The sequence below is a fragment of the Myotis nattereri genome (assembly GCF_964212035.1).
Source record: "Myotis nattereri genome assembly, chromosome: 3".
Taxonomy (NCBI): domain Eukaryota; kingdom Metazoa; phylum Chordata; class Mammalia; order Chiroptera; family Vespertilionidae; genus Myotis; species Myotis nattereri.
The window spans coordinates 97,473,941-97,501,549 of record NC_138077.1 but is presented as its reverse complement, the minus strand read 5'-3'; the positions used below and the strand labels follow the sequence as shown (position 1 = coordinate 97,501,549).

The 27,609-nt window shown below is 38.3% G+C and overlaps 1 protein-coding gene across 1 annotated transcript in view; it reads right to left on the bottom strand.

The window, feature by feature from the left end:
• The window catches only part of ROBO1 (roundabout guidance receptor 1), a gene marked incomplete at its 5' end in the record, with an annotated part of 448,967 nt that overhangs the window by 22,354 nt on the left and 399,004 nt on the right, over nt 1-27,609 (bottom strand). Inside the window, 5 exons of the mRNA XM_081087409.1 lie at nt 8,314-8,562; nt 13,398-13,542; nt 17,244-17,351; nt 19,317-19,652; nt 24,644-24,798. Of these exons, the coding sequence (XP_080943535.1) occupies nt 8,314-8,562; nt 13,398-13,542; nt 17,244-17,351; nt 19,317-19,652; nt 24,644-24,798 (993 nt within the window). The remainder of the gene's footprint in view (nt 1-8,313; nt 8,563-13,397; nt 13,543-17,243; nt 17,352-19,316; nt 19,653-24,643; nt 24,799-27,609) is intronic.

The following is a 27,609-nucleotide window of genomic DNA, read 5'->3' as shown; positions in this document are numbered from 1 at the left end:
AAAAATATATTTTTTAAAAATAAACAAGAAACATGTATTAAAAAAATAGAAAGTATACAAACTACACAATAAGATCTAATCAAAACCTAACAAAGGGACCTACTAGAGAGAGAAAAAGGGAAGTCCAATACAGAACAGTTTTTAAGATGGGATGGCAATTGTTCAAAGAAAAACGTTTTGAGCTTTTTATCCCAATGAAGTGAGATACTTCGACAAATTTGTTTAATTAACACCAATATAAAAGCACTAACAATAAAGGATTATTGAAATACTATAATTAACTTACTTATTGAGCACGTACTTTGTAACTAAGTATATTTTACAATGTTAACTCATTTAATTTTCACGACAACTTGCCAAACTACTTCTTTTATTATCATTTTATAGATGAGGATATTAAAATTCAGAGGAATTAAGGACCTTGACAAAGTTTCCACAACAAGTATGTATCAAATTTTAAATTTAATCCCACATTTCATTTCCAGGTCATGAACATCTTCTAGGAATGATATTACATATATATGGACACATACACATATATTTACATATATATATATATATATATATATATATATATATATATATAAAATTATACATACACTTTTTATATATAGATTTAGAGTTATTAAATATAATGTGTTGTTTTTCATTTGTTGGTGGTTTCTAATGTATCTGTGTGTGGCACTAGAAGAAAATTAAATGAGCTAAAGTTGAAGTTATTTAAAAGATTAAAATGGATAATATTATACACATAGGAGGAAAACCTTTGTTTAATTTAAATTGCAATAAAATGTCATCCTTAAATGTTAATTTACAGTTCTTTGTCAGCATGCACAGCCAAATACCACAAGAAACCTCTTTTATAAAAGACATATAAGACTTTTAGCACAAAAGGGACTATTTTGACCATCAATAAAACAATGTAGAAGAGCCAACTTCACTATGAAACAATGTCAGCATTGTTGTATTTGGGTAATTCACATTCTGTAGAGTAAAAACAGCTTCATGTTAAAAAAGGACTGGCTTTTAACTATTACCACCCTGTGCAAATCATCTGTAAATAAGGCAAGCCCAGGGAATGTGTGATAAACATGTACAGTTTGAAATATGTAATATATTCTATTTGAAAACAAAAAGCCATTTCAGGATGCTGCACTCAAGTGGGACTTGCCACAAATGACCCTCAACCCTCTAGATCGCTCCTCCCCCCAGGGGTTTCGACGTCTCTGAAATAATGTACAAGTATAGACTGTGGATCACAACACTCTAGGCTCCTGCAAAAATAATGCCTTCATAAACATGTGTAAGAAAAGAAGGAGACAATGACATTGATTTCTGAAAGCAGGTGTTTATATAGTTTACCACATACCATTTACCAGGTATAGGACAAAGGGGGAAATGCATACCTTTGAGGCTTTTTTCTGAAACTGTTGTTGCTTCAATACTTTGTATAATAAACCATTACCTGGTTTGTAAATAGATATGATATTTAATTTGCTGTTGCCTTCGTACATTTTTTCCTTGCAACTGTATCATATTCCATTTGCCCATATTACTAAAATATCTCTCTCTCCCTCTCCCTTCCACTCTAAAATCAAAGCAGCACAATTTGCAATAGCTAAGATTTGGAAACAGCCTAAGTGCCCATCAGCAGATGAGTGGATTAGAAAACTGTGGTACATCTACACAATGGAATACTATGCTGCTGTAAAAAAGAAAGAACTCTTACCCTTTACAACAGCATGGATGAATCTGGAGAGCATTATGCTAAGTGAAATAAGCCAGTCCGAGAAAGATAAGTATCACATGAGCTCACTCATTTGTGGAATATAATGAACAACATAAGCTGACGAATAAAAATAGATCCAGAGAAACAGAAGCATCAAACAGACTGTCGTCAAACCTCAGAGGGAAGGCAGGGGAAGGTGGGTAAGAGATCAACCAAAGGACTTGTATGCATGCATATAAGCATAACCAATGAACACAGACAGTAGGGTGTGAGGGCCTGTGATGGGGGGCAGGAGCAGGCGGGGAGAGGTCAATGGGGGCTAAAGGAGACATATGTAATATTTCAACAATAAAGAATTTAAAAGAGAGAGAGAGACAGACAGACAGACAGAGAGAGAGAGAGAGAGAGAGAGAGAGAGAGATTTTAGTTCTAGACTCCTGAATCTGGATGGACCCTGTGGCTTCTCTGACCAATGAATGTGGCAGAAGTGAGACATTGTTAGAAATTCAGCTAAATAGTTATGTTCCTTGCCTGGATGGGCTTACAGCCAGTGGAGGAGACAAACAATTAATTAAATACGCAATGATAATGCAGTATTCATGAATCTCCATGACAGAGGTTGTCTAGGGTATCGTGGGAACACATAGAATTGGTCCTATCTCAGAGGTGGGACATCAGAGAAATACTCTGTGGAGAGTATCTGCCACTTAATCTTAGGTCTAAAGGATACACAGGTGTTAGCTCCAAAAAAGAGAGGGATAATGTGTTCCAGGAAGCTGGCACAGCATGAGGAAAGACCTCAAGGTGGATGAGAATACTGGTCATTCCAGGAAGTGCTGGGAACAGAGTGAAGGCAACCAACGGGAACAGTGAGGAGGGAGTGGCAACGGCAAAGGGCTGGGATTCCACGTTAAGGAATCTTGCTTTTACTCTTAGGGAAATGGAGAGCTACTGAGAGATTTAAGCAATGGAGAGACTTGATCAGTGCTGCATTTTAGAAAATACCTCTGCACAGTCTGCAGCAGGAAGGTCCGTTCGAGGAAGGGAAGGGGCAGGGCTAGGCAACAAGCCACTTACAGATCATTACAGAGATACAGGCAAGAGACAATGGTTGTCAGAAGCAGGGAAGGGCCTCCATCACTGGAGATACATGTATCGCTCTGATTGATATTTAAGCACTAAAAATGTGTCATAATGAGAACTTGGAATGAGGGTCTGATGCTCTAGGATGAAATCTGTAGAGAAATTGCATGTATTTTTAATGAGTGCATCAGCAGAGGAGTGGCAGGTGATGGGAAACAGAAGTCATCTACTGAGGGGCAGGTATCCAGAGAGGTCACGCCTTTGAGAAGAGACCCCAGAGTGAACTGGATGCGGGAATTACAGCGTTGTACTACTATATAGCATTGGAGAGGTAGCCCGACTTAGCTGTCCAACATTAAGAAACTTTAAATAAGTTACAGTGCACATTTGTTTAAACTGCATATCTAAATAAAAAGTTATTACATGGAATAATACACTGACAGTGAAAAAAGTAGCTTATAAAATAATGGCATATCACAAAATCAAACCAATGAGTATGTAGAAAAATGAAAAACAAAAACACTCTTTACTGAGATCTTAACAGTGATTATTTCTGACTACATAGATCATTAGTATTTTTATATTTTTATTTTTTATAACTTTATTTTCAAAAATTTCTATAGTAACCATGTAGATTTTAGCTTCATCATAAAAGAATGGTAATATTATTTTTAATAGGCTTTCATCTACTTCTTATTAGTGTCCGTGTTATTTCTAGCAACAATCCTGGAAATAAATTCCTTAATACCTTCCTAGACTAAAATTCATACTTTTTTTTTTAAAGGCTGAATTTAGTCAAACAGAATTTTAAGTGAATTTCCCAATTACACATGTCCACGTGGAGTTCATATGAGTATTCATCTCCCTAAAACAACAGGGGTAGGTCAACTCCAAATTCTCCTGTAGTATCAGATTCCATTAATCAAATAGTTACTGAAGAAAGCTTTGTGGAGCTTAAAGACAGGAATAAAACATTAGATCTTCTGTCAAAGAGCTTTTAACTTAAACAGAGAAACAGAGATACAAATAGCAAATGCTAATGCAACCTGGAATCTGATTAGTGTGATAGCAGAGCTGTGAACAGACCATTGTAAGAACAAAGTAAAGGACTAGTTCATTCTGCCAGGCAATCAGAGAAAGGTTTCACAGAGAGGTACATTTAAAAAGGGCTTAGAAAGATGAGAAGTGCTTGCCAGGCAATCAAAGAAACAGCATGTGCAAGACAAATGCTCATAGTGAGGACACTAAGCAAGTTGACCATTTGGTAATGGCCACATGAGGCAAAAGTGGCCTGTCCCTCCTGCTAGCTCCAGAGCAGCTCTCTGTGGGCCGGGGAGTGGCATTGCTCACCTGGATGTTGGTGAGTTTAAGACAAATTAAAGGAATTTCAAACAGGCTAGTTAGAAAAGTGTATATGTGCAGGAATTGGAAGGGTGGAAGGAAGCAAAGGGGGAAGGATTGCGAAAAGCTTTGAATACTGGGCTGAACAATAAGACTTAGCTCTGAATGGGGAGTAATGTTACTAGATCTGTGTGCAAAGAAAGACGTGGAGCGTGGACAATAAAAGGGGAGAGAGAAGAAAAGGGAAGTTAGTTCAAAGATATGACAGTGTTTCAAAAGATATATATGTAGACTGAGGGCCTGGCCTAGCCTCTGTAAGAATGTTAACAAAGGAACAAAATTAAGATATATTTTGGAGTAGAACTGAAGGGACTGGCCACTAATTTAATTTGAGGAATGATAAGAAGAAAGCAGAAAAAAGTAAACAGTGGGATAGTTAAGCTGATTTAAAAATGAAGTGTGTGTGTGTGTGTGTGTGTGTGTGTGTGTGTGTGTGTGTGAGATTTTGCGATTTTGGCTATTCCTCTGGCTATTTTATTGTGTTGGCCAGATAAATAAGGATTGATAATTCTAAATAAGATAGTCATAAAAGAGGAGAAAACACACATTTAAAATATTAAATGCAAGGAAAAATATTTGGTTTTGGACAAGTGCAGTCGGAGATGTCCAAGTGAAAACATCACAGTGTTCACTAATATTGTGATAGGTTTACACAGTGAGGGATTACTACTAGAATTAGTGGAGCAATCACAGTGTAAGGTATAGAAATGTCGAATCACTATATTGTACACATGAAACTAATATAACTAGCCTGGCTGGCCTGGCTCAGTGGTTGAGCATCGACCTATGAACCAGTAGGTCACAGTTCAAATCCTAGTCAGGGCACATGTCTGGATTACAGGCTCAATCCCCAGTAGGGGGTGTGCAGGAGGTAGCATATCAATGATTATCTCTCATCACCTAGGTTTCTATCTCTCTCTTCCTCTCTGAACTCAATAGAATATATTAAAAAAGGAAACTAATATAACCAATAGAATATTATGTAGCAACTATACTTAATTAAATAATTAAAAAACAAAACAAGGAAGAAAGAAAATATCACAGTGGTGCTCAATAAGAAGAGCTGGGCTGGCTAAATACATTTGAAAGCCATCAGGATATAAGTAATAGTTGAAACTAGTGATGGAGTGATAACATAAGGGTAAGGGCAGTAGGGTACTTATATTTGTTGGATAGTTACCCTGCTTCGGATACTTCATATACATAAAATTGCCATCACTGAAGAAAGCTTAAGTTTGATAGCGTTTGAGCAGCCTTTGACAAAGGCTTCAGCGGTTCTCAACCTGTGGGTCGCGACCCCTTTGGCGGTCGAACGACCCTTTCACAGGGGTCGCCTAAGACCATCCTGCATATCAGATATTTACATTACGATTCATAACAGTAGCAACATTACAGTTATGAAGTAGCAACAAAAATAATTTTATGGTTGGGCCACAACATGAGGAACTGCATTTAAAGGGCCAGAAGGTTGAGAACCACTGCTTTAGATTGGACATTAGGAGGTTACTTTCAGTAGACTGATGGCAGCAGAATGCAATGGGCTGAGTAGGAATAGGATTGGGAAGACAGAATTGATTACACAGTCCTAAAATTTAGAAGGCAAGAAGAGCATGGTAACTGGAAGTGGTTAACAATGAAGAGAAAGATGGATTGGACAAAGAGGAAGAGGCTGAGAAGTCAAGATAGATGAAGGGAAACCAATTTTGTAGTGTTTTGAACATGGTGGAGAGAATGACATAAGGGACTGAAAGAAAGAAGCTTGCTAAGAAGATATTGGGTATCAATTGTAACACAAGGGAACGGTGAGGAAAGGTAATTGGAGAGAAGGAAAGAAGAATACTATGGTATTTCAGAGCTAAAAGCATCTATTAGCCTCTCATTTGTTTTGAATAAGAGAAGCAGAGATGGTTTGTGACCTTAAAAAGGAAAAGAGATGTTTATTTGTTCTCAATTTTCATGAAGTTCCATGGGTTAATAATATTAAATTTAAATTTATGACAATCCAGCTTCCCTTTTTGTCACATAGCAGAGGGTTTAGCTACTTCTTCTATTTTAGCAAATATATGATTTGAATTTGGTAATAACCTCTTACTAATAGAATAGTTCATAAACATTGCAAGTTCTGTTTCAATTGACAACATTCAAGCAGCATAAGCCAGAACTTGTTATTCATTCAAGAATATTGGAGGGAGATCTTCTGAGGGAAATAATATACTCAGTTTCAAATGACATTAAGAATATAGGAAGCAATCTACACTAATAAAAGAGAAACATGGTAATTGGCGTACAACCGCTACCCTATTCATTGGCTAATCAGCGAGATATGCAAATTAACTGTCAGCCAAGATGGCGGCCGGCAGCCAGGGAGCTTGAAACTAACATGAGGCTTGCTTGCCTCAGTGACTGAGGAAACCAACGTTCCCCGCCTGCGGCTGCAGGCCTCTGAGCGGGCAGTTTAGGAAACTCTGTAACAAATACCGATGGACTTCAGCCAGCAGATTCGCAACATTGTAAGCAAAGGCCAGAAACCTACTTTCAGTCCGGAGGCTGAAGAACTGGAGCCAAGCCTCAAGGTAAAGCTGGCCCAGAATAAAAAAAAAAAGAAAGAAAAAAAGGAGCGGTTGGGAACTTCAGTCACTCCCAGCCTGAAAACAGCCCTCAGCCCCTCACCCAGACTGGCCAGGCACCTCAGTGGAAACCCCCACCCTGATCCCGGACACCCTTCAGGGCAAACCAGCCGGCCCCACCCATGCACCAGGCCTCTACCCTATATAGTAAAAGGGTAATATGCCTCCCGGCACCGGGATCAGCGTGACAGGGGGCAGCGCCCAAACCCTATGATCGCCCTGCGGCTCTGTGACAGGGGCCGGGGCCCCAACCCCCTGATCAGCCCTGCTCTGTGCCTGATAGGGGGGAGCTCCCCAACCCCCCCCCCCAGGGGCCCTGCTCTGTGTGTGATGGGGTAGAGCCATAACCTCCCCATCGGCCCTGCCCTGAGTGTGAGAGTGGCGGCGCCCCAACCCCCTGATCGGCCCTGCTCTGTGGGTGATAGAGGGCGGTGCCCCAAACCCCTGATGGGTCCTGCTCTGTGTGTGACGGGGGCAGCGCCCCAACCCCCTGATGGGCCCTGCTCTGTGCGTGACAGGGGGTGGCGCCGCAACCTCCCCATCGACCCTGCCTTGAGTGTGACAGGGGGTGGCGCCCCAACTCCCCAATCGGCCCTGCTCTGAGCCCGACCAGCGGCTGCACCTAGGGATTGGGCCTGCCCTCTGCCACCCGGGAGCAGGCCTAAGCCAGCAGGTCGTTATCTCCCGAGGGGTCCCAGACTGCGAGAGGGCTCAGGCCGGGCTGAGGGAACCCCCCACTCCCCCCTGAGTGCACAAATTTTTGTGCACCGGGCCTCTAGTATATATATAATATACTGTGTCAAGGGCAATAAAATAATACAACAAAATCATCAACACTAGGAGAACTCAGATGATGCAGTAACAACTTTTATGTGGTAGAAATGACAAGTGAAGTATTTGTATATAATGGAAATGTATTGGTTTGCAACATTGAATACATTGGTTTAAAAAAGTCTAACACATACATGCACAAATTACTTAGTAACCAGGACAAAAAAATGACTCCAACTTAATGTCAACACGAAATGAATATACCAAACTCATTCTTCTGCAACATTAGGAAACAAATCATCCTGTAGACTTAATTTAAAAAGACAGGAGAAAATCTATTTTCCACAGACCAAATGCATAAGGAAAACTAAGATACAAAAACAGCCACCGTCTATAAAATATTACAAGATTAGTAAGCCATAAATTTACTACATATTCTCCATGTGTTTATAAATGCAATTATCATAAGTGGGTTAGTATTGATGCACATTATTTTATGGTTGCAAGTTCACTGGGATCAATTAATTTAATGTTCTGGTCAACAATATTACTTGATATGTTAATTACCAGGGTTTCCTGAGTGATGATACTGGAAAAAAGGCTCACGTGACATGAAAATAACTTCACGTAATAGCATTCTATAAATGCTTCTTAGGAGTGGAAATTGCATGATATGAGCAAAGAAAGCTAGTGAGCACCCACCTCCTGTCGGGCTGGTGCTGTATGTGGCCAGTCTCCTCAGGGCAGTCCTGCAGCATGGGCTGGAGCTCCTCCTGTGGAGATGGGGTCAGGGTGGCCGTGGACTGGTGGCTGTAAGACACAGCGGCCGGAGAAGATGCTGCTCCTCGGATGGGGGGAGTGGGACCTCGTTCATCTTCCTCCTCTTCTAGTTCGTTTTGTTGTAAATACATCCTCGCTGGTGGCACTGGACATGGCATTTCTTGGTCATAGCTAAAACAGATTATAAGGATACTTAGAATTACTTCAGGTTATTCAAATAAACTAACAGAGTATCAGCCTTGAACTGTTTCTTCAATCTGAATGTTCTAGGCCACATTAAGGAGGTATTGTTAAAAAAAATGGTGAACCATCACATAGGTTTGTGAATTGCTATACATACATTATATATTATATGTTATACTAGAGGCCCGGTGCACAAAAATTTGTGCACTCGGGGGGGAGGGGGGTCCCTCAGCCCGGCCTGTGCCCTCTCGCAGTCTGGGACCCCTTGGGAGATAACGACCTGCTGGCTTAGGCCTGCTCCCGGGTGCAGACCCAATCCCTAGGTGCAGCCCCTGGTCGGGCTCAGAGCAGGGCCAATTGCGGAGTTGGGGCGCCGACCCATCATGCACAGAGCAGGGAGATTGGGAGGTTGTGATGCGACCCTCAGTCACGCTCAGGGTAGGGCCGATTGGGGGATTGGGGCACCGTCCCCTGTCACACTCAAGGCAAGGTCGATGGGGAGGTTGTGGCACCACCCAACCTCCTGCTCACGCACAGAGCAGGGCCCATCAGGGGGTTGGGGCGCTGCCCCGTCACACACAGAGCAGGGCCCATTAGGGGGTTGGGGCACCGCCCTCTATCACCCACAGAGCAGGGCCGATCAGGGGGTTGGGGCGCCGCCACTCTCACACTCAGGGCAGGGCCAATGGGGAGGTTATGGCTCTACCCCATCACACACAGAGCAGGGCCCGTGGGGTGGGGGTGGATTGGGGCGCTGCACCCTGTCACACACAGAGCCGCAGGGTGATCAGGAGGTTGGGGAGCTCCCCCCTATCAGGCACAGAGCAGGGCTGATCAGGGGGTTGGGCGCCTTCCCCTGTCAGGAACAGAGCAGGGCGGATAGGGAGGTTGTGGCCCCGCCTCCTGTCACACACAGAGCCGCAGGGCGATCAGGGGGTTTGGGCGCTGCCCCCTGTCACGCTTATCCCAGTGCCGGGAGGCCTCGCGGCTCCGCTGATCCCGGTGCTGGGAGGCACATTACCCTTTTACTATATAGGATAGAGGCCTAGTGCACGGTTGGGTGCCGGCTGGTTTGCCCTGAAGGGTGTCCTGGATCAGGGTGGGGGTCCCCACTGGGGTGCCTGGCCAGCCTGGATGAGGGGCTGAGGGCTGTTTACAGGCTGGGGGTGACTGAAGCTCCCAAATGCTCCTTTTTTTCTTTTTTCTTTTTTTATTCTGGGCCAGCTTTACCTTGAGGCTTGGCTCCAGCTCTTAGGCCTCAGCTGAAAGTAGGTTTCTGGCCTTTGTTTACAATGTTGCGAATCTACTGGCTGAAGTCTGGCAGTATTTGTTACAATGTTTCTTAAACTGCCGGCTCAGAGGCCTGCAGCCGCAGGCGGGGAACGTTGGTTTCCTCAGTCACTGAGGCAAGCAAGCCTCATGTTAGCTTCAAGCTCCCTGGCTGCCGGCCACCATCTTGGCTGACAGTTAATTTGCATATATCGCTGATTAGCCAATGAAAAGGGTAGCGGTCGTACGCCAATCACCATGTTTCTCTTTTATTAGTTTAGATATGTAACATATAAGAACTTTTCTTTGAGAGATTATAATTTACATTGGCCTATTATAGGCCCTGAGAAGTCATGCAATAAAAGAAAAATCTATTTAATGTAGCTGAACTTAGGACTTCTAAAATGTGTCTGATATATTCTCTCCCTCCTATTCAACATGATCTCTAAAGGACAACTCAAGGATGGTCTTGCATGTGACCCAAAAATGATATGCTGAACTCTGAAAAAAATACTCTTGAAAATTCTTTGAAAGGGAAATATATTAGAGATCAACTTATTTAATCCAAAACAACTAATTTTTCCACTAAAATTAAAATTGCTCACTCCTTCTTTAGTTGAGCACAAAATGAAGTCCTCGGATTGTATTTAGGATAATGAAAGAAAAACACAGTAAATAAAATATTAACCAATAAAATACCCACTACTCTTCGCAGAAAGAATGTAGAAGCTCTAGAATGGATCTGAACAGCATTCATGCCTTTTGCTTGTCTCCCGCCCAGTGCATATGGTTGTTGATTAGAATGGCAGTGATTTCCTGCATTATACGAACTGTGCTCTTGTTACTCCTTTCTCTAGTTCATTTTTCACCACCTGCCTCTTTCCCTGAACTCAGGAAAGTTGAGGTTCATGTAACATGATTTTTTTGTATCTTCTTTTACTTTACTAATCCCACTATGATGTTTCCTGTGTCAACAAATAACACTAGAAATCTTGCAGTCTCTTTAAATTATTTCTCTCTCTTCTATCTCAAAGTATTCCCATTCATCTCTAGTCTATCTCTAAAAATTCTTCAGAAGCTATACCTCTTTTTAAATCTGCTGTATGTGCTACTGCAATAACTTTTTAATCCATCTCTTGGCCTCCAGTCAATCTTTCTTCATCCTCACACTGCTTCCCAAATTACTTTATTATAAGACACATCACTCCCTGGCCATTTATTTGCCCTGAAGTAATAAATGACTCTCATCGTCTAGAGAATAAAATATAAGTGCACACAAGACATTCAAGTATTTGCATATCTGGCTTACATTTGCCTTCCCAGCTTCCTTTCACTTCCTACAACGTGTTTCCTGTTCTTTCTCCAGGAGTCCACATTGCTGTGTGGTCCTCATGTCCACAATACCCTTCTCTTGATTGGGAACCTTCTCATTTGTCAAGGACAAGAACAAAAGCCAGGGGCCCTGGAAACCTTCATTCTTCCCAGTTAGCCTCAGTTGGAGCACAGAGGTGTCTGTGTCTACTTTTGTTTTATTACTATATCCACTTATTTCATTTCAGTTCTTTTTTTTTTTTTTGAGGACTAACCTACAAATTAATGTCATTATCATGGTCTAGAAAATGAATATTTAAAAGTATAGTCAAACATCATTATTTGCTGATGCCATATTTGCAAATTTGCTTACTCACTAAAATTTATCTGTAACCCCAAAGTCAATACTTGTGGCTCGTTCACAATCAGTCAACAGATGTGTGCCAGGAGGTAAAAAAGAGGAGTCACCCGATGAGCACATCACTAGCAGAGTGCAAACAAGGTGACACTCTGCCTCCTCGTTTCTGTGATCATGCTGTAAGTAGGTGTCATTTTCATAGTGCCACATTGTGCTCTCTGTATTTGCTTTACATTGGTGACCACCCTGTTTAAAATGGCCCCAAGGGTATTATTTAAGTACCGGCTAGTGTTCCTAAGGATAAAAAGACTGGGATGTGTCTTAATGAAAAAATATATTAAATGACCTTTTTTTTTAGGAATAACTTATAGAGCTGTTGGCTGTAAGTTCAATGTTAATTAATCAAAAATATATACTATATATGATGTCTTTAAACAAAAACACAATGTAACAATAAGTTGTTTAGGTTTGGATCATTTAACAAAAATGTGAGCAGAGGCCTGCAGGAACCTAACTTTGCATTTGCCCTGGGAACAATGGGTCAGTATTCTATAATTAAGTGATTGGAAAATAACACTACAGAGACTTTATTTCCAGAAGAGTTGGAACTATAAAACTGGTATGTGTGTGTGTGCAATGAAATAACAATGCACTTCTATGATGGTCACTAAAAAGAATGTGTTTTCAGGTAGATTCTGTAGGGTTTCTTTGGGGTGTTGTTAATTCCCTACATCCAGTGAGTTCTCCTCTACTGATCAGATTAGTGAAGCAGCTGCTTTGTTTTGTTGGGAGGTACCATGTCCAGTTTGACAGAATCTGAAGTGTGGATGAAGTACACAAATTTTCTAACTGCTGCCATATGTAATATTCACACTTGTTAAAACCTTGTGAGAGACAATTCAGTCAAGTTTAAATTTCCATAGTTTTCAGCATAATGTGATATAATAACAGAGAGTTTTCAGGATGCTGTGGGTAAGACACAAATCCACATAATTACTTTATGAAAATTCAGAAATGTATAATAAAAGTTCTGATATCATATACGGATATCCTATCTACTAAAGAGGGAGTATGCTAATTGCCCCTCATGCCCTCGCAAAGATGACAGCGCCCACAGCCAATAAGGGAATATGCTAATTGCTCCACCCTCAAAGATGGCGGCACCCACAGCCAAGAAGGAGGGAATATGCTAATTGACTGCCATGCCCTCAAAGATGGCAGCGCCCAGTCCCCTCAGCCCCCCAGCCCCCCAGGGCCAGCCCGGGGCACAGGCAAGCCTTGGCTGTTTGCCGCCCAGCCGCCCAGAGCTGCCCAAGGCTCAGGCAACCAGGGCCAGCCGAGGCTTGAGCTGCCAGCAGTGGCAGCACAGAGGTGTGATGGGGGTGTCGCCTTCCCCTGATCACCAGGTCGCCTCCCACCACTGAGGGCTCCTGAACTGTGAGAGGGGGCAGGCTGGGCTGAGGGACACCCCCACCTCCAGAGCATGCACCAGGCCTCTAGTATTATAATAATAGATATGTGATATCATCATATATTCATGCTTATATATATAAATTGTATGTATATAATATAAAATGTATAAGTAAATTATATATATATATATATATATATATATATATATATATATATATATATTTGTGTTTATATCTATGATTCATGATTCTTAGCTCCAAAAGAAGTTTTCAAAGCACAAGTTCCTTTTTTTTGGCAGCACTAAAGAGGGTTTATAAGTCCTGCTGACCTATCGTGATACTGTTTTATTCAGAGACAAGTGTTTTTGGACTTTAGGAATCAGTCTTGCCTTGGTGATCTAGTTTAACAATTATTTAATATGGGCTTAAGAAGTCACATATTCCACTTACATCTGTTCTGAAATTCCTCTTACCTTTCATCCACAGAAATACTGAACTCTTCGCTGTTGCTATGAGGAGGAGGATGCGCCGGGGGAGGAGGAAGCAGATCTGCCCAGCTCATGCCGCCCTGTTTTGGTACTTTGGGTGTCCGTGCCCCTTTCTTGTGCCCTTGACTCCCTTGAAAACAAATGAAATTCAGTCTTTTATTTCTGGCCTCTAAAATTTTTCCATTGTCTATGGGTTAATTATTTTCTGTAAATATGACCTTATTATAATTCATATATATAGAGAGAAAAACACACTTTTTTTCATTAATTTTGAACAGAACTGTACAACAGAAGATGTCCAATTTAACTGCAAAATAAATAGCAAAAAAGCAATAAAGCCATAAATGAATTTTATAAGTCATATCATTAATAGCAATCTTCTTACAGCAATTAATTGCACTATGGATTATCATCTAAAACAAATGAGCTGTAGACATACTTTCTGAAATTCCTTTTTAATATTTAATTACCGGAACTTTAAATACAATATGATACAGACACAATCTATTAATGTTCCACGGTTGCACTAAATCATTGAATATATATAATTTGTACTTGCTCATTGAAATGTTTTTGGCACAATAGAATTACTAGTTTTTGTCAGAAAAGCAGGTGCAGAAGAAAATAATTGCTGGAAGAACTAATATAACTAACAACAAAAGAAGCATAAAATTATTTTTAAAAAGGGAGAGAAGTATATTTAGCCATTGTTTCAATAAATTTATGGCTTGGAGTAAAATGATATTTCTTGCACATTCTTAGAAATTGGAAATAGCCCAACTATTCATGTGCCCAGGTGTTCATATTTTAGATTTGGCATATTCTTTAAACATAGGTAGTTGAACATTTTAGAGTATTCATTTCAAAATAACTTGGGTCAAAAGTTATTTTGAGATAATATGGTCTTTATCCTCTCCCTCCAATATGATGCATTTTAGATTCTTACATAAATTATAGACAATGATTCTATAATTATTTTTCACACATGATCCCTCAAATTCTGTGAATTGTGTTGATCTTAATTTTTAAAACCCCTTTGAAACAGCTCCAAGTTACATGGGCTCTGAAACAGGTCATATGAGCCTCATTTATTTATTTATTTATTTATTTATTTTGTCACCTGGGAATTTTCAGTCAAATCTTAGTGTTTGTTAAGCCAGCCATTCTTGCACTGGTATGTTACTGCACCAAGTATGGGCCCAGAGACAGGCTATCACTAATAAATTATGATTGTCTCCATTCTTTCCTCCTGCACTCACTTGGCCTGTGTTGGAATGGCTGAGCACATACTGTGGAGTTGACTATACCCAAAGCTTTCCTCTTGATTTACTGGCACATATCTACTTTAACAACTCCATCTGTGTCCTCAGACCTAACATCACAACAAAAATCTCTCCTACACTTCATTTGCTTGCTTCCTTCTCTCCCCTAATTATCACCAGATTTGACATTTTTTTTATCTATTCACTGAATATTCACAGAATACCTAGTAATAAATAGCTGCAGAACATCAGGATCTAGACATTGAAGCTGAGGGATGGAGAAAGGCAATTGAAAATTAGCAACCCAGAATTATATTTTCCCCATATACACTAATAAAAGAGAAAATGCAAATTGACAGTACCTTCACAACACCCACCAGCCAATCAGGAGTAAATATGCAAATTAACCCAACAAAGATAGTGGGTTAATTTGCATACGCAGGCGCTAAGTGGCAGGGGGCGTGGCGTTCTACATCGCCCCAGCCTCTCTGGTCCTCTGGGCAGTGTGGGAAGGCGGAAAGGCGGCTCCGGCTGGAGCAAAGGCGGTGCCGGCAGCCAGGGGAAGGAAGGCCCATTCTTGCATGAATCTTCATGCATTGGGCCTCTAGTTAAGTTATGATTTTTTAAATGGCTAAGAATTCAAAGATGAAATGGCATGAGATATCAATATTAACATTTTTTCTATGGTTTTCACAAGAATAGATATTTGAAAAATTTCTCTCAATTCAGGGTTTACTTACTTTAAAAAAGTAATTTGATAAGATTTTAATTTTTTAAAAAATCAACACATGGTAGAATAAAAATAGATATAAAAAAATAAAGAGCTATTTCTCAGCTTCTTTAATTCAAATATGAGAACACAGACTAGAAAATACCCAATCTCCATGTCTTAATCAAGGAAATATGAGAAAATGCAAATACAATCTACACCAATAAAAGAGAAACATGCAAACTGGTGTCATTCTGCTACGCCCACCAGCCAATCAGAGCGACTATGTAAATTAACTCAACACAGATGGCGGCTAATTTGCATACTCAGACACTAGCACTGACTGAAGACTGAAGACTAAAGAGGCTTGGCTTCTCTGCTGTGGCCACAGCCAAGCCACACTGTGGCTGGAGGGGAGAAGCCAAGCCTCACTGTGGCTGGAGGGGAGAAGCCTAGCTTTGAGGCTCGGCTTCTCCACTGCAGCCGGACCAAAGGCCTGGGTCCCGGGGGCCAGAGGAAAACTGGTGCCGGCAGCCAGGGGAAGGAAGGCTCATTGCTCAAATCTCCATGCAGCGGGCTTCTAGTCTATATACATAAAAGCCTAAGCAACTGTCATGGCAGAACAACCAGGACAACCGGTCGCTATGACGTGCACTGAGCAGGCAGGCAGGCGAGCCTTTAGGAGCAAGCAGGGAGGCAGGTGAGTGGTTGGGGGTGAGCCGTCCCAAGTTGTGAGAGGGATGTCTGACTCCTGGATGTCTGACTGCAGGGATCGCGCCTACACTGGCAGTCAGACAGCCCCCGAGGGGTCCCAGATTGCGAGAGGGTGCAGGCCAGGCTAAGGGTCCCTCACACCATGCACAAATTTCATGCACCGGGCGTCTAGTATTCATTATAAAAGAGAGGTAGAGGCACTTGGCTAAAAGCACCTAGCAATAATTCTAGTCCAGATGTTTGGAAGTGATATTTCTACCCTGTCCTGGGGAAACATAATAAAGTCAAGATCAATTGGTTGTGTTCTCATTGTGGTGTGACTTGCCACATGTTAGTTCTAATAATGAACTGCCTTTAATTAGAAAAACAAAACTTAAGTACTAGCAAGCTCCCATCTGCAGGCCCTATCAGGAAAACAGCTGGCAAACAGCTGCAACAGCATGAAGACCACAGGGAAGAGGCCTCAATGTGATTTCTGAGGTACTTGCAGACTTAAGTTGGGAGGTTGCTTAATGAGGTTTTACAGCAAGAATTGAGGGAGTAGAGAGTTTACAAACTGAGGCAGGTTCCTACTGTACCTAGATCTCACAATATTGTTGCTGAGGCTTTTGATTCTCAAGTGTCAAAATTTTATGTGCCTTCAAATGGTAACATTTAGCACATCAACTATATGTGCAAAATTTTTTTAATTATATTTTGGCTTAGAATTGGTGAAGGTGTAACAGCCTTTAAAGACTACTTCATGCTTCTGGCTTTATGAAAGCTCCCCAAAAAGGAGGAAAATAAGATCGTCAGTCTTTGTTAGCAAATAGAACATAAAATGGTTTTGTGAATGGATAGTCCTTCAAATTACAGAGACAAGACCCATATATGAAAGATTAAAATTATATGCATATAAGCATAACCAATGGACACAAGACACTGTGGGGTAGGGGGAGGCAGGGGGGAGGTCAAGGGGAAAAAAAAAGACATATGTAATACTCTTCGTAATACTTTAAGCAATAAAACAAAATTTAAAAAAATTATATGAAGTTATAGACATGTCATATATACACTTCAGTTCATTAGCATTCAATTCATAATCTTAGAATGCAGCATCTTTGGAAAAGAACTGCTGAGACTTTCTCTCTCATACCCCTTACTTACCAGATGTACTACTGCCCCGGTCGGAACTATTGTAGGATCCTCCTGTATTCTGGTCATATGATTGGTTGTATGGGATAGTTGGAGGAATTGTGTCATTTGCTCGATAATCTAGACATTTTGGATGAAAAAAATTAAACATTTATTTTCTTTTTGGTGCCTCAATCATTTACCAACAATTAGGCTTTTTAAACCATCATGTTGATCACTTGCTAAGACATGTGTAAATGTTCCAGAGGAAAAGTAAAGAAAAATTAAAGACCTTTAAACATGTATCCTTTAAGATTTATAAGGAGATTTGACTTGGGGTGGTAAACACATGATACAATATACAGATAATGCACTGTAGAATTGTATACCTGAAACCTTATTTATTAACCAATGTCACCCCAATAAATTCAATTTAAAATATTTTTAAAAAATGATTTACAAAATACAAATTCTTTGCATCATTTTTTTCCATGAATTAGACTAAACACAGATGTGAACAAATCCTATGAGAGACTATTTCTTCTCTTTAAATTCTTTGTAAATCAGGTTGGACAGAAATCAGATTTTCTTAACTTCTTACCTTTATAAATATAGTAACAAAATCATTTAAACAATAAGAAATCAGGAAATACCATGTCTTTAAATCAAAAAATTAAGTAAAATAAAAAATAAAACTGAAACTTGTCAGCAAGATTATATCAAATAAAAATATATCCATGATAAGAAAGCAAAGTATTTCAATCTGCCACCAAGGCAAAGGGAAAAGTCCAAATGATAAACTCACCACTGGAATGTAATAAGTAATAATCTGTCAGTCTAGTTGCATGCCAGGGTCTTTATTATAGTTTCACATACCAAGTCTGTTTACAAGCAGTCTAAACAATAAATCAGAGTTCTGAAATATTTGTACAGAGGGCTGTCAGACCTTTCCACGGTCCACAGTAAAGCCATGTACTATGGAGGAATACTGTAACAATAGTTTGAATGCTCACTGCAAACTCTATTATTGCAGAACAGTCTTATTCATCTTTGTCAGCCTTTGTCATGAACTTGTGCAAGAGTCTTAGGAAATATTTATTAAATTGGGTTATTATGCCAATCAAGTGTTTTCTTAAACTTAGAAAAAAGCAAGGTATGTATTATTAAATTAGAACATATAACACTAACTTAATCAAACGAAATAGTAGGTTTAAGCTGTTGTGTAATCTCTAACTGTATCTGTTTTATTTTTTAAAAAAGAGGTCCCAACTCAAGGCTAAAGAAAATATGTCTATATCTCTAATTATCTACAATAAAATGTATCTTTTACCTGGACATTTATACAAAATTGCCTGATCTATTCAAATAAAAGCAATCATCTTTTTTTATGACATAACTTTACAAATCATGTTATTAAAGCTGTAGCCTGAAGGACTACAAAGAAATCAAATACCAGTCTCTTCAAGCTCACACATATTACAATAGAGAAACATTCCCCTCTGGCCATAAAACACCATTCTGCTGCGACAAGTTAACACTAAACTCAATTTATTTTAGGTTCTATCCTGACAGACTTCAATCAGGTCAACCAAAGAAACTTAGGTTCTACAATCATACAGTAACCGCATGAGGTGAGAGAGAGACAGCAAACTGAACCACTTCTCCAGTTCAATTTAATTATTTTTCTTCAGTTTGATATAAAAGTGCCATTCATTTATATGACCATATAGAAGCAATTATCTTCCATCCTTGACTGGAAAAATGGAATAGTCTATTTATTTAAAATGTGAGGTATTGTGACGGTTGTCCATCTGCCTTATGAATAAAAGATCGTCTGTCCTAAGCAATCCCTCACCTACGATTAAATTTAAATTAATCTCAAAACCATTTGAAAATACTTATATTTATTTTAAAATCAATTTCCAAGGTTATTGTTGTGCTAATTAACTCTATGACACTGGACATTTTGAAACCAAAGAAATAAGAATACTTTAGTGACAAAGGAAAGGGTTCGCTTGCTAGTGCCGGATGAGTTTCGGCACGTAGGGCAGAAGGGGTAAGGGTACCGATACAGAAAAGAATGGGAATGAAGGCAAAGCTCTTCACCTTTGTTCAGTTTGTTTTGCTCCATGATGTTATACTGAATTGGTGCCATTTCTTGTTTCTGCTGCCCGGGCGGCTTCCAGTGCTTCTCGCCGGAGTCCCCGCTGCCATTGTTCATGTTGTTGCTGAGGTTGGACTGGATGAGCTGGGTGGTGGCGTAAGGAGTGGGCTGCCCTGATGGATTGACAAAACGCCCATCCTTCAGATTTGGGCTATTGAAGGTTTTCATCTCATTGATTTTGTTACTAAGGTCCACATCACCATAAACAGTTGACTCAGGGAGCATCAGATTTGTTTGTTTGTTATCCAGTTGGTTGTTATAATTTGCTATACAATCAGCTATGTGCAACGAAGAGGAAAAGGAAAAAGTCATTCTCCATGGTTATTCGTTTTAAATTTCTTTGTAAGTAGCTTTGCGAGTCACAGTAAAATTGTTATGTAAAGAACAAATAGGCTCACATAAGATAGAAGGAAAGGACCAAGTATTTACATGTACTTTCTAAAGAAAACAATTAAAATTTGAAGAAACAAGAGAGGACACATGGAATTTATGTAGAGAGTAAATAATTTTGAACTTCTACTACTAGTGCTATATAGTAAATAATTTTCCCAATTTAAGATAACTTTTCTTTAACAACCCTATTAAGAGGAATACCACCAAAATAATACATACATGAATATCTTTATGTGTCAAATTAAAATTTTCTAGTCTGTAGTGATTGAACTACTTGAAGCTACTGGTTAGCTATTGAAGCAATAGAACAAAGTGGATAAGTTCAGAATCCAAACAAAGAAAAAACAATGTTGCCCCCCTATCAAAGAACATGAGATTTAAGTATTTTAGAAAGTACCTCTGCTCAAAAGATATGAGGAACAGAGGAGTGATAGTACATAGTGCTCAGGAAATTTTATTAGTTATTCTCTTGCTCATGTAGGATAATCATTATCAGGGAAAGATGCTAATTATTTTTTCATGGTTTTACAAAGTTGGAGGGACCACAATACCAGATATTAAGTTATACTACAAAGCTACTGTAATCAAAACAGCCTGGTACTGGCACAAGAATAGGAAGAGAGATCAATGGGACAGAACACAGATCCCAAGAATAACAATATTGATGGCAAAAGGAATCATAAGTAACTGGGGTAATTTAATAAAATAAAATATGAAATAATGTCTATTATGTCTATTATCTCAATTTCCCTTTAATTTTTCCTTCATTGAAATATTTGAGAATGAAAAAACTGATATATTTATATAGGAATATTTAAAGACTGTTGTTAAAATATTTATAAAGTAGGAGAAAGTCAAATCATAATTTAAATTTAAATTTTTTTTAAAAATCAGTGAAGCTACAATGATAAAAATAATATTATGTTATTCATGCAGTTCCTAGTGGCACCAATATTAACAAGTCACCTTGAAGATTGGATATCTTAAAAAAAGATAAATGAACATGGTTGATATTAAAGATGCAAACTTAAATATGATCTTAAGAAAAATTGCAACTTCCCTATATACTAAGTTCGATTACTTGTCATTTCAATAATAAATTATCAGGGAGCAGAAATATTTTATTCATCTGGCCTTTAGCAATTCTAATTTCTAGGTATTAACTTTTGTTAAATAATGGTTAAGAAATATTATTAAAGGTCACACAGATTTGGCAACATCATTTCTCTTCCCCAGTCTTTCTAAGTGAGTGCTAGGATTTTCTGAGATAAAGGACATGTTCTGTTCTGCACTGTGAATACAGTAGCCACTAGCCACATGTGGCAACTGAGCACTTGATTGTGGCTAGTAAGAATGAAGAACTTGAGCAAATCTGATCCAGAAATATATTAAATCATACACCATGACCAAATGGGACTTATTCCAGGGATGCAAGGCTGGTACAATATTTGCAAATCAATAAACATGATACATCACAAAAACAAATTAAGAGACAAAAATCACATGATCGTACCAATAGATGCAGAAAAAGCATTGGACAAAATCCAACACCCATTTTTGATAAACACTCTCAGTAAAGTGGAAATAAAGGGATCATACCTCAACATAATAAAAACCATATATGACAAACCTACAGCCAACATAATACTCAATGGGCAAAAAATTAAACAATTTCCCCTAAGAACAAAAACAAGACAGGGATGTCTGCTTTCACCACTCTTATTCAACATAATACTGGAAGTCCTAGTCACAGCGATCAGACAAGAAGAAAACATAAAAGGCATCCAAACTGGAAAGGAGGAAGTAAAACTCTCATTATCCACAGATGACATGATATTGTACATAGAAAACCCTAAAGACTCCATAAAAAAAAAAAAAAGAAAAACCAACACAAAAAAAACCCTACTAGATTTAATAAAGGAATGTGGCAATGTAGCAGGATACAAAACTCATACCCAGTAATCGATGGCATTTCACACACCAATAATGAATTCTCAGAAAGAGAAACTAAATAATCTCATTTATCATAGCAACAAAAAGATTAAGATACTTAGGAATAAATTTAACAGAGGAGGCAAAAGATTTATACTCAGAAAACCACAGGACATTGGAAAAAGAGATAGAGGAAGATATAAACAAATGGAAGAATATAACAGTTCATGGACTGATAGAATTAACATCATTAAAATGTCCATACTACCCAAAGCAATCTATAGATTCAATGCAATCCCTATTAAAGAACCAATGGCATATTCCACAGGTATGGAGCAAAAACTTCAAAAATTTATATGGAACAAAAAAAGACCCTGAATAGCCATAGCAATCTTGAAAAAGAATAAAGTTAGAGGGATAACAATACCAGATATCAAGTTATACTACAAAGCCACTGTAATCAAAACAGCCTGGTACTGGCACAGGAAGAGGCATATAGATCATTAAAATAGAACAGAGAGCCCAGAAATTGACCCAAGCCATTGCGCTCAATTAATATTTGACAAAGAAGGCAAGAGCAATCTCTTCAATAAATGGTGCTGGGAAAATTAGACAGTTATGTGCAAAAAATTGAAACTAGACCACCAACTTACACTATACACAAAAATTAAAATGTAGAATGTGAAACCATAACAATCTTAAAAAAAAACATAGGCAGACAAATCTTAGACATCTCTCATAGCAATATGTTTTCAGATTCATCTCCTAGGGCAAAGGAAACTAAGAAAAAAATAAATAAATGAGAATACATCAAAATAAGAAGCTTCTGCACAGCAAAAGAAATAATCAACAAAATGAACAAAATGTTCTCTCCACTATATGGGAGAACATATTTTCCAATGATACATCTGATAAAGGGTTAATATCCAAAATATATAAAGAACTCATACAACTTAACAAAAGAAAGACAAACAATCCAATTAAAAAATGGGCAAATGACCTAAATAGATACTCCTCCAAAGCAGACCTTCAGATGGCCAAGAGACATATGAAAAAATGCTCAAAGTCACTGGTCATCAGAAAGATGCAAATTAAAAGGACAATGAGGTATCACCTCGTATCTGTCAGAATGGCTACCATCAACAAGTCAAAAATGAGAAGTGCTGGCGAGGATGTGGCGAAAAGGGAACCCTAGTACACTGCTGGGGGTAATGCAGACTGATGCAGCCATTATGGAAACATTATGGAGTTTCCTCAAAAAATAAAAAATGGAATTACCATTTGACCCAGTGATCTGACTTCTAGGAATATATCCTAAGAAACCAGAAACACCAATCAGAAAGAATATATGCACCCTTATGTTCATAGCAGTACAATTTACAATAGCTAAGATCTAGAAACAGCCCAAGTGCCCATCAGTAGATGAGTGGATATAAAAAGCTGTGGTACATTTATACCATGGAATACTATGCAGCAGTAAAAAAAGAAGGATCTCTTACCCTTTGAGACAGCATAGAGAGACCTGGAGAGTATTATGCTAAGTTAATTAAGCCACTCAGAGAAAGACTAGTATCACAGATATGTGGAATCTAATGAACAAAATAAAATGATGAACAAAATAGACCCAGAGGCATAGAAGTACGGATCAGACAGTTGAACCTCAGAGGGAAGGCCGGGGTGGGGAGTGGGTGGGTGGGAAGAGATCAACCAAATAACTTGTATGCATATATGCATAACCCATGGGCACAGACAATAGGGTGGTGGAGGCCTGTGGTGGGGTGTGGGGGCAGGCTATAAGGAGTCAATGGAGAAAAAAGGGACATATATAATACTTTCAACAATAAATATGAAAAAAAATAGAATTCTTCATTTTAAATTGTATTTTTAAAATTTAAATAGACACCTATAGCCAGAGGCTACCATATTGGACAACACAGCTCTACATATTAACTTAAATGACTAGTATAATTTTTTTTTCTCATATAGAGCTCAGCATGGTCTTCCTTTTATAATTATGTGACCATCCGCCTGAAGGACAACTAGCATATGCACCTTTGGAGAACATGGACTTGGGTCACCGGGTTATGTTACATTCTAATCCATATCTATTGGGAGTTCTTTCCAGGTCAGAGTTACAGATTACACTACGAATGCTCTTTATATAACAGATATACCATCTTACTTAAATGCCATGTTCTGTTTCCCTGTTCTTAATTCAATGGGTTATGAATTATTTTACTTCTGTAGTCATATCTTCTGATTCTTTACGATTCTTTTAATATTCCCATATTGTGAATGTTGAGGTTTTTTAAAATAAAAATCATTTATAATTTTTTGTTTATCCCTTCAAATTTTACATACTACACATTCATATTTTAGCAAGACATTTTAGCAAAGTATTTTACTTGCATAAATTTCTGAACCAAGAACATACAATACAAAATAAAAGATGAATACACATCTGCAAAAGATGTATATTTCTCATGTCACCAGGATTTACTTCTATACTATAAAAATATGAATTTAAATTTCAGTTAATTAAACATTTTTATTATTGTTACATAGTTGTTATTATTACTGCTATTAAGAATTTGATTCTCTCAAACTGTAGATTTAGTCATATTTTGATGTTTTATTCCCGATGTTGAAAATAATTAATTACCATTAAAATTATAACTGCAAACATTTTTATGAAGATGAAAACTTTTAGATAATTTCATTTGTCCTAATTTGATTCCTATTTTGGAGTTTATATTTTCCATACTCCCATCAAACACTGGGAATCATTCCTGTGGGAGAATAAATTGTGGAGATGTAGGGATGGAAAAAGTAAATAGGATAGACAGCTAAACCGTACTCAGAATTTCACAAAAATGTTGATCAAGTTTTCCCTTCTAATGTAGGGAGGGAAAGAAATTTATCAAGATGTCTCTGGGTCTCTAACCTGGGCGACTGTAGGTGGTGAGGTTGCTATCGCTGTTCCCACTGCCTGCTGTACAGCAGTTGATGGAGCAGTCATTGTGATTGTTACCAGTATTAGGCCACGTGTCTGCCAGCCAGGGTTGGGCGGCAGGTTCACTGATGTTGAGAAGTCCTGGCCTGAAGAAAAAAATATATTAAGCAAATATTATATAAATAGCAAATAATATTTCTAATTCAGAATTTGAATGAATGATTTATTTCATTATTATCACAAATAATTTGGTCAACTATACTGAATGACATTATTATTCCTTTTATTTTACAGACAAGGCAACTGTAATGTAATATTCTGTGATGCACCTCAGTTTATATAACCATAACTTTGTAAACTGGCAATGCTGTACGCCATCTTTAGTCACTGACTAAAATCAAACATGAAATTTAAAAATATAGAGACATGTATTTTTTTGTGTGTTTTAGTAGCTTAAAGAATTCCATAGTTAAGATGGTTTGCATTTTCTCATTTTTGACCCCTTAAAAAGTCATGATTCTTCCCACAACTTGATTTGAAAAATGGAACAAGCATCTTCACTTAGACAATGGATCCTGCACAGTAAGAACATTTGCATATTTTTCTTCACAACAGTGCTTCAGAAATAGTGAGTCTGGGGTCTGTGACATTTTGCAGAGAGCCCATCAATGTTTCAGGGCACAGTTCTTTAAGCTTGCCAACATTTTCTGATGGGGACTATGTGAAATGCATAAATCCCTACATCAACAAAAGGAAAGCTATTGAATTAAACCTGGGAAAACAAAGATGTCCACTATAAGAAATATCAGTGTTCTTTTTCTTCTTTGGCACAACAGATGTTAATCCTCTTTCATTATGTGTTGGGAATGCAAAGCACATCAGCAATTATTAATGGGAGCCCTGGACCAACAGGGGCAGAGATGCAAACTGGAGCCCCCGAAAGGCATTCATGACGCCCTTTCCCAACACAGTCAGTGTTTGCTAACTCAGCAGAGGTGATGAGGCAGATGTGCTGTCAGACCCACAATAAACAGACTGGGGCTACAAATTCTGCAAAGATGTTCTTCATGGTTTCATTTTCTTTGTTTCAGTGCAATAAACATGCTTCTCATTTACCTGGGAAGCAAGAACCTGACATTCCACTCTCCGTGGTTCCTATGCTGACACAGTGAATTGAGAAAACTTATTATGCAAATGATCATTTGAGGAATAATTCACTTTATTTATTTTATTTTATTTTTAATCCTCAACACAGGATCTTTTTTTCATTGATTTTTTTTAGAGAGAGTAGAAACATTGATGTGAGAGAAACACATTGATTGGTTGCCTCCTGCATGCACCACGACCAGGGCCCAGGCCAGGGAGGAGCCTGCAACCGAGGGACGTGCCCTTGACCTGTTGAACCCAGGACCCTTTGGTTCACAGACTGACACTCTACCCACTGAGCAAAACCGGCTAGGGTGAGAATAATTCCCTTTAAATGAAGCATATGGATTTAGAATTTATATATCTATTCATATGTAAATATATGTGTGTATATATATATATATATAATAAAAATGAATTATTTGCACTTTGCTTACAATGTATGAGGCATTGTTCTGAGGTCTTAACATTTATCAACTCATTTAATCTCACACATTTTCTACATGGAAGTTACTATTATTCAAACTTTACAGATGAGGAAACTGAGACTCCTGAGACAGGTGAAGAAATTTGTATTTGGTTATACAAAGTGAGAGAACAGCAAAGCTGGGATGCAAACCAAGTAGTCTGGCTCTAAAATCTACGTTTTAATCTAGGATACTATAAACACACATATTGGAGAGTGCTGAAATTTCTTTAAGCCCTCATATATTCTTAATAAAAGAAAGAGTGAGGAAAATGTCTGAAGTCTTGAAATTCAGAGTAAAGCTGTTAAAACTGAGCAAACTTACTATAAAAATTGTTGATAAAAACATGCTTTGAAGAGCAATGTTGCTGAACTGTAGAAAGTTAAAACATTTAAATGCAAGCTGTTTCACAGATATCTGGGGCCTTTGAAATAAATGTTAGTTACAGAAATTCTGCATCCATTAATCTTTTGCTTTCCTTATTTTATTTTCTCTTGAACTTAAACCATGTGTGTTATCACTGGAGAAGTTATTAAAAATAAATCTCTATATTTGGCACAGTAGAGATATAACAGGATGTTTAAAGTATGGGTCAAGTGGAAATTTTCCACAGTCTGTTTTACATTTTTCAAAAGGAATAGACAATATTTTTATGCTACTCTGATTCCCTCAGAACGAAACTTTCAAAGTTAATGTTTTGATATCATCATAGGCTGAAAGCACTCTTCATATGTATGGATGATTTCCAATGGGAAGTAGGATTAACAACTCACATCCTAGTTTTCAGTTTAGACTTGTGTTTGGAATGCTAATTATTTAGGCAAGAAGGTTAACTGTGCTTATTAGCTCATAATGAATCTGAAAATGCCATGTGCGTATTTCAGAGGTCTTTGAGGAAGTCAAGGTCCTATGCAGCTACTCTGATAAGGGTGTTACGGGGTCTTTTTAAACTAATAATCTCGTAGGCTATCTTTATGCATTTAAGATGGTCTAGTCTGCATAAAACAGAGCTAGCTACCCAAAAATAAGATGTGAAGCAGAAGCAAACCCAATGCCCGTTATAGGGATTAATATGTGCCTGAAATGTTAGCATACAATAGATTGTCATATAATGTTAATTGTTATATTTTCATGCTAACATTTCTGAGTTTCGCCTATTTCTTCCTTGTTTTCAAAAAGACAGTATTTATCAGGAAAAGGAAGACACAAGGGCCTAAAAAAACCAAACAAACAAATTTATCATACAATTTACATTAGGGGGATAAATTTGTATCACAAAGGAAAAGAGAACAAATGAACTTAAGTAACCAGGCGGCAGTTACCTTTAATTCCTCTGCTCCTTTT